An 8,722-nucleotide genomic window follows, 5' to 3' on the forward strand; every position below is an offset into this window, starting at 1 on the left:
GGGGGGGGGGGGGGTCTCACATCCGTATTTATAACCCCTTGTCAATAAACATTGATGAATCACACACACACACATACAGGTGTCGGCATGGCAGTGTAGTTAAGAAGTTTGCTTCACTACCACATGGCTCTGGTTTCAGTTCAGATGTGTGGTACCTTGGGCAAGTGCCTTGTGAATGAATTTGGGAGATAAAAACTGTACATAGCCCATCATACACACACGTGTGTGTGTGTGTGTACGTAATACATATGAGAATGTTTATGTTCTGAGGCATCATTTGTTCTGCCTGATGTGTTTTTACATCCAGCTGCAAATGCCTTTTACGTTCAAATGTACAAGAACATATTAAAAATAACATTAGGAAGGCCATCTGGCATTAGGAAGAACATCCAGCTGTAGAAACCATGCCAAATCAGACTGGAACTTAGTGGAGCTCTCCAACTCATCAGCTCCAATCAAACCATCTAACCCATGCCAGCATGGAGAGTGGACGTTAAATGATGGTGATGATGACCATGATGTATACATCTTTAAATACGTATATGTGTTTGTTTATGGCTTGGATTATAACCCCTTATATACACTAAATATTCATCATCATAAATCTGCTTTTCCATGCTTACCAGGTTTTCTGATGCAACATTTTATGGCTACATGCCCTTCCAGTCTCCAACCCTTATGCCTTTTAGTCACTTCTTTTAGACACATACAGAGATGGTGTGCCTATTCTAAAACCAAGATGTACATGATATATTTCCTGAGTCATTCATATATCTCCCTCTTTACCCCTCTAGATACTGGTATTTCCCATCGTATGCATACCCACTCACTACATTAACCTCTACTTAAACCTCACTCTCTTATGAAAGCATCCACTCTCTCACCCCCCCCCATGATCTACCAGCCCTGTCCTCTCTTATGCTCACCTTGTTCCTTGAGAGTTTGCTCTTGCACCCTATTTCTATCTTCCTCAGCCATATATCTTCTCTATAGCAAGACAATTGTTCTTGTCCCTCTATCATACATTAGCCTTTCAACACCTGGTTTACGACCACCCACCTCTGCCTTCCTCAAGTAGTGAGGACTTTTTCCATTTTCTTTTTACTCTGTCTTTTCTGTCGTACAAGTTTCATGGCAACCACACTAGTGCCCATGGCACTAAAAACACGCCCATTGCATTCTGCAGAGTGGTTGGTGTTAGGAAGGCCATCCAGCTGTAGAAACCATGCTAAAGATGACACTGGGGCTCACCCAACACAGTCCCTGCAGCTTGCTGGTTCCCTGTCAAACACTCCTACCCATGACAACATGGAAAACAGATATTCAATAATGATGATGATATATATAAATATGTATGTATATATATATATATATGTGTGTGCATGTATATGTGTGTGTATATATATATATATATGTATGTATGTATGTATGTATGTATGTATGTATGTATGTATGTATATATACACATACACACACATATATATTTTTAATTTTAAGAATGTTAGAAAAAATAGGCAGTTGTATAATTGTCACTAGAAAAGATATATCAATCAAAGTAAACAGTATTCTAGAGTCATTAGGAGTGGTAATGAACTTAAAGTGGCATTCTTTGTCTTTTACTTATTTCAGTCATTTGACTGTAGCCATGCTGGGGCACTGCCTTGAAGGATTTTAGTCAAATAAATCAACCCAAGAAATTACTTTTTTTAAGCCTAGTATTTTATCGGTTCCTTTTGCTAAACTACCAAGTTACACAGACGTAAACACACCAATACAAGCTGTCAAGCAGTGGTGAGGGACAAACAGACACAAAGAGGCACACACGCATACGCACACACACATATATATATATATATAAATATATATATATATATACGACAGGCTTCTTCCAGTTTCTATCTTCCAAATCCACTCACAAGGCTTTGGTTGGCCCAAAGCTACTGTAAAAACCATTTGCCCAAGGTGCCACACTGTGGGGCTGAACCCAGAACCATGTGGTTGGGAAGCAAACTTCTTACCACTTAGCCATGCCTAAACACAAATTACCACTCTATATTTGATAACAAAAAATGTATGACTAAAAATAAGATACTTTTTATTTATTTATTTATTTACCGCTAATTACATTTTTTGTGAGAATGAAATATTTGGTGGGGAGGTGGGAGCAAAATGAGTACTTCCTGATTTTTACTTTTATCCCTAACTGTTTGAAATCATTACGTTGCAAGTATTTCATCACCATTTCGTATTGCTACATTATCTTTGGGAATAAAAATTGGTCAGCATAGTTGTTGTTGAAGTTGAGGGTTCCGAAACAGTCTGGTGGCAGGTCCTCTTTTTTCAAGAAATTCTTCCTCAACTTTGTCCTGGTTGTAACTGAGGTTGCTAATAAGATATTTAGATATTTTTTGGTGTTTAACAATCGATATTCTTTTCCCTGATGGATTCCAAGCCAATTTTCTTCTACACTAATGTCTAAATTGATCATTTTCAAGTTTCAAAAAATGATGTCTAAAATGGAGTAAAATGAGTAATAACTAATTTCAGTAATTTCTTCCCTTTAGCTGCGTGGTGTATAAATTAGGGATGTGCTGCCTAGGTAGGCAGTGCTTACCTTGAATAAAGTAGATTGATAGCAATATTTTCCTCTCATGGCAAAATATTCACCTAATTCAATAAAATTATAAAGGGTAATTTGATTGCTATGCGTAAAATGCAAAATAGTTTTTTTTTTTGTAGATTAGGTAGGCATAATTTGCCCCTGCCTTTCAATCTCAGTATTTAAGCTACGCATAGTACTGCCGTAGTACATGTGCCACCTACAACGTTTTCTGTACATGCTATAAAGGCAGTAAATCTGCCTTCAACTCAGTCGTGCTCCTGTGTTTCGCTTATTTTTTGTCGTTTTACTACATAAAGGTCACCAACTGTCTACCCTGAAGAATTACTGATGGCACATGCCTGGTGTAAATAGATCATGAAGAGCACACTCCAGAAGATTGTGAAGAAGCTATAGAGAATTTTTTTATTTAGTCAAGTTTCATCAATTTTATATTATGTGAATCTAAAATTTTTTTTTGCATTCCTGATCTTTCTGATGTCTAAGGATGGATATTGATGTGTTTGAGTCTGTTTTCTGGAGGATTGAAGAGGCAAATTTACATTATCTTGTCTTACTCGTTTTGCCCCAGCCAAATTTGTCTTTTATATGCTCAAAGAGAACGATAATTTTCTTAAATAGTGATCAAATTACGTTATAATGCTTTTAATGCATTTAGGGAAGGCCATTTGCTTAGCTGATATAGTTTTTTGTGAGGTAGTGAACATTTGTAAACAAAATGTATTTTGTCTCAGTCAAAAGTGCAATAAAACACCTCTTTTGCCCCCACCCCTATACTTTGCTGAACTGATTTTCTGTCCAATTTCAAGTGGTACTAAATATGAATAAAACCGAATTTTAATTCGAATTATTTTGAAATTTAATTCGAAATATTTTGAAATTTTAGTATAAATATGCGAAAAATGTAATGAATAAATTTAGAAAATGTTCGTAGACTTTATATCAATAATTCACTTGTGTTGCAAAAAAAAAGGAGAAAAGAAAGATAAAAGTTTTATATAATATAAAATGTGGTATTTTATCAAATGAGTAGTTAATTAAATGGATAGCTGCAGTTAATTACGAGTTGTAGAACAAACGCTTTTTTTTTTACAGTTAATAACTGGTTTGAGAATGAAATCAAAATTGTAAGTCAAAATGTTCGCTCTGTCACCTGTCTAGCCTCACACTTTATATAAAGGAGAAAAAGAACAACTTTCGTTAGAGCTGAATAGTGTCTTTTAAGTCTATTGTCAGTACCAAATTTTATTGATGTCAGCCTTTTTTTATTATACAGACAGACATCTACAGTTTCTAAAAATAAAAGTAAAATACATCAACAAAAAAATCCCCCCAGCTCTCACTAGTAAAATTCAGGGCAACTATCTTTTGATGTAGTCGTTAATCGACATTCTAGAATTTAAAACTTTTAAAATTTATTTTACTCTTTACTCTTGTTTTCTTTCATTGCTTCAACTATGCCTATATATCTTTATTAGATACTTATAATCAGATACAAAATTTAATTATTATTAATTATTATAGTTTAGTTCTTTTCATTTTTAAAAAAGCAATGATTGTTTTATATACAACCTTTTTTATTGTCTAAACGCATTCATCTTGTTTTAAACTTAATATTTAAAATAAAACGTCTCGGTGTAGTTGAGAATGAAATTGTGTTCGGGATGTAACTGGGTCCTATGTCTTTTAGAAATCAAGCGTCATTTTAAAAACAAAGTTACTTTAAAATCAATATGCTTATAAGCAGCATAAGACTATTGGAAAGTGTGATACTGTTAAACTAAGAAGAAAATTTATAGTATCCCGTTAATCCCAATTAATAACAAAAATCAGTTGCAGATAATGTGTTATCTAAGAAAGGATTTAATGCTTGGCAACAGAGGTGGACGGCTGTGAAAGGGTTGTTTGTTAGCTTTCTGATAGTTTAGTCTAGTTTTATTTTTAGTATTGATAATCTATACTTTGAAACAATATCTGCTAGTAAAAGTAGACAAAAATAAAATTAAATAAAACATTTGACACGTCATGCTGCAAATTGGTTACAGGTGACTAATTAGTTTACCTGGCCATGGCAGTTGCTGGCCGCTGAAGCTGCCATCCAGTAAACTGGAGAAACTGCAACATATTGGTTAGGACAGGCTTCATGAAAAATTTCCAGCTCCTTTTAAATATGTAGCATATACTAAGTATAAGAACATTTAATATGTCCTCAAAGCTAAAGCAGTGGAGCGCTAAAGAAAGTATAATGATAATTTGGAAGTTTAAAAAAAAATACTGACTTGCTACTTGTAACTGATTTATTTATTACCCTGGCAACAAGTAGCTGTTTCGCCATCTATCTACCTTCACCCTTTCTTTCATTGATATGGTTTCGTCAAACATCTATTTCACGGCTACTTTTCTGTTACAGGTCTCCCTTACCTTTTGCTGATTATTTTAACTCGGAAATAACTTACATTGTTAACATTTGATGCCATTAATCACCCACTCTTCTCTCTCTTTCCTTTACAATACTACCTGTCCATTTACTAATCGTTAATAACAAACTTGTTCCATAGAGCTCTGGACCTGTATATTGACATTTATTGATTACTTTCACACAGGACTTCGTTTCGAGGTCGGAAAAGAAAATTCATCTAAGAAGGATACTTAGGTGAAGCTTCAAGAATATTCTCGTTTTACTTTTTTTCTCTTTTTACTTTCAAAATAATCATATTTGGTCGATATTTAGATGAAAGTTAACTACAAAAGTTTTTTTTTCTTTTGCTCCTTTCCAGAAGAACTTTCGACTTTCATTCGTTAAAATATTTATTGGTAGTATTGGTACTCGTCTTTGAGTTCTGTAATAGATGAAGAGACTAGTAATTAATAAGAGAGGAAAATGGTGGGGGATAAAAAATCAACTATAACTAACGAATAGTTATTGTAGTCGATGTTTACATATTTTTAATGAAAATGACTCAAAGGGCTTTGAAGAAAAAAAATGTTGGGGGAAAATTCATTGTAAATTCTCAGGAGGACGATTTACCAGTAGATATTTCCAATTATAGTTTTGAGAATTCACCGAAGCTAACAAATGGTTCAAACTCGAAAACACCATCATTCCGAAGTGATCTCATTCATCCAGGGTTTGTATTTTTAAAATCTCGATTGAAAAAAAAATCTGTGATTTCTAAAGCTGATACAAATGAGAAAATTCATGCAGATCCATGTCGTCCATTGTTTCAACTAAAGAAAAAACAGAGTCCTGATTTAAATGGAGAAGATATTTTCGTGATCACCCCAATCGATGTTGAAAATAATGTAAACAACAACAGCTCTTCTGAAGGTTTCAATTCATTAAAAGAACAAACAACTAACGATAGTAGATGTCCTGACTCAATACCTTGTACCTTAGATAATAGAGTTACCAGGTATGTTCTACCCGAAAATGTAGAGGAGGAAGATTCTGGGAGGGGAGTTTCTGAAAATTCCGTCTCTGACATAGATTGGCAAGATAAGACGACGTCACATAGAGAAACAGCGACGTCACGTCAGGTAAAAAACGACACACCTATTAATTACTTTTCAATCACTAACAGGCCGTCAACTGTTCACGACCCACCTTTAACTTCACAGCGTAACTCGTTCCACCAGCAACAACCACACATGTCTCCTTGGCCACTTTCAAACCAACCTTTAAAAATATCAACACAACGTAAAATTTCGAAGCCTTCAGGGGAATTTATTTTAGTCGGACAATACGAATCCAGACATGAACCGTTACAATATGCTCCATCTCCTTTAAGTGATTCCAGGGGCAAATATTCCAGCATGCCTTCGTTAGCGATACTTGGAAACAATTCTAAGGAGGAGAAAAAATTAAAAAAGATATTGAAGAAAGAAAAAAAGAAAGAAGAAAAACGGATGAAAAAAGATATGAAAAACAAAGATTCGTTTCCAAGTTTTACTTTACCTCACAATACGAAAATTCACAGACCTTATACAGTTTACGAGAAACCAAGGCCTGAATGGAAATTAACCCCTGTCCCTATCTCCATAGAAGAGCCCTTGTATGCTGTTCCCATCATTTATGACAAACCTAAAATAGACCATTATGCTAGTAGCCCCGATTTATTAAGATTACAGCAGATATATAACATTGGGTCGCCTGAATGGTTACCCCAACCTGTTGATAACAACAGGTGAGTATTTTTTTCCCTCCATTCTTTTGGTCCCTCAGTGTTTTTATTTAAATTTCTCTCTCTCTCTCTCTCTCTCTCTATCTATCTATCTATCTCTCTTTTTTATACTGTGTTTGTGTGTGTGTGTCCCCGTCCTTATTGTACATTCTCATGTGTATATTTTTCACACAAGATACAGGTGGCTTGTTAAGTTCTGTTCCAACCTAGTTCACCTACTAATGTTTTTTTATTTTATTTTCTAACTGCTATAATTACTTCCAGTTGTTAATTGTGTAATGTTAATGTAAAATACAATTTCCCAAACTAACAATTAAATGGTACAAGATCGGTAGGACTACATTTAATTATTAGAATTGTAAAGTTTGCATTAAAACACTCACCATAAAAATGGCTCGAAATTCAGAATGATGATAATATGACCTAAATTAATTTCGGTTCTAAAATCTTTCTCCTTTTAGCACCAGAACAACATTAACTAGATGGTTAATGATTAGCTCTATTTCGGCTCTGATGGAGCAGAACTGTAGTCGAAATCACCCCAGCGTTGTCTCACCTGTTTGTTGTTGTTGTTGTTGCTTAAGCCCAGAGTCGGTCATGATTGAGACTTGACGTATGATCAAAGGCATTCTTACCGTGACTATCCCATCTATTTTCAAGTTTGTCAAATGCTTAGTTATTCTGAGACAATATAGGTGTGGTATAAGGTTAGGTGGACGGGTTGTTTATTAGAGTTTGTCTAGAGAATAGGAGCGGCAATGTATTTTAGAAATACATAATGGGTAAATATTATGTGTGGGTGAATAGATATTTGGGCGTAAATTATTAATGAATGAGAGCAGCACACATTGTCAACAAAAAGCTGATCACCATGAGGCAAAGTGTTTAATTATGACAGCAAAAGATATTTAGTAACACACACATTTAATAACAGTTTGACTCAGTTTCTTATGACTTACTCCTGCCAATGTTTTGAGTGTCACATTCTTTCGTTTGTTCACTCACTCGTGAGTGCGTATGTATAGACACACACACACAAGTTAGATGATGGGACCACAAAGTCTCTTAAATAAGGAGATACACAGAATATATTTGGTTTAGCGTAAAATATTTGTTTAAAAACAAAACGTCCAGTTATTGTCTAGAGAACCTCAAGGTACAAGCTTATTGATTTCTCATCCAGGCTCTGATCAGGAATTGTAGTGCTTGAAACCTATTGGTTTACAAACTTTTGGATATTAGTTGGATGGTCTAACGCTCGCGCGCGCGTACATATAATCACGCCTGTGTGGCTGTGTGGTATGAAGTTTACTTCCCAACCACATGGTTCTGGGTTCAGTCCTACTGCGTGGCATCTTGGGCAAATATCTTCTATAGCCTCAGGCCAACCAAAGCCTTGTTAGACGGAAACTAAAAGCAGCCCATCGTATATACATTTATGTAAATGTATACACTTGTTTGTTCCCACTACCACTCGACAACTGGTGTTGGTGTGTTTACATCCCTGAACGTAGTTGTTCGGCAAAAGAAATGCAAAGTATAGATACATATATACACGGCCATGTAATCACACACGTACTTTTCTTGGACTATACTTTTCCTTCTCTCCGGACCATTCTTTCCGACGAAGATCCATGCTCAAGACGTCACACACCTTTTTTCCATCTTAACCTGAGCGTCGACCTAACATATTCAATGTACGTCGTTTTGACTTTTGTTGTTCTTATTTTTGATTTGCCGACACACGCACACACAAAAGACAATACTAGAGGGAAGGGCAAGTTAGATAGATTGATATTAAAAAGAACAAAGCAGAAAGTTTGACAAATATGGTATTACTTTAATACTTGAGATGAGAGTCTCTTACCAGGAAAAAAAATTAAATAACTACAAAGAGAGAAATAAATTGAGGAAATTGATT

General features: G+C 35.1%; 1 protein-coding gene across 3 annotated transcripts in view; it reads left to right on the forward strand.

Moving 5' to 3' along the window:
* Window positions 1-8,722, forward strand: part of LOC106873101 (protein shank) — a 152,164-nt gene that overhangs the window by 114,129 nt on the left and 29,313 nt on the right. The window contains exon 1 of one of the 3 annotated variants that reach the window (XM_014920329.2): window positions 4,812-6,804. The exons of the other annotated variants lie outside the window; for them this stretch is intronic. Coding sequence (XP_014775815.1) covers window positions 5,570-6,804 — 1,235 coding nt within the window. The 5' untranslated portion in view covers window positions 4,812-5,569. Of the gene's footprint in view, window positions 1-4,811; window positions 6,805-8,722 lie in introns of those variants that run through there. 3 annotated transcript variants of the gene reach the window in all.

Source organism: Octopus bimaculoides, chromosome 19, assembly GCF_001194135.2.
Source record: "Octopus bimaculoides isolate UCB-OBI-ISO-001 chromosome 19, ASM119413v2, whole genome shotgun sequence".
Classification (NCBI taxonomy): Eukaryota; Metazoa; Mollusca; class Cephalopoda; order Octopoda; family Octopodidae; genus Octopus; species Octopus bimaculoides.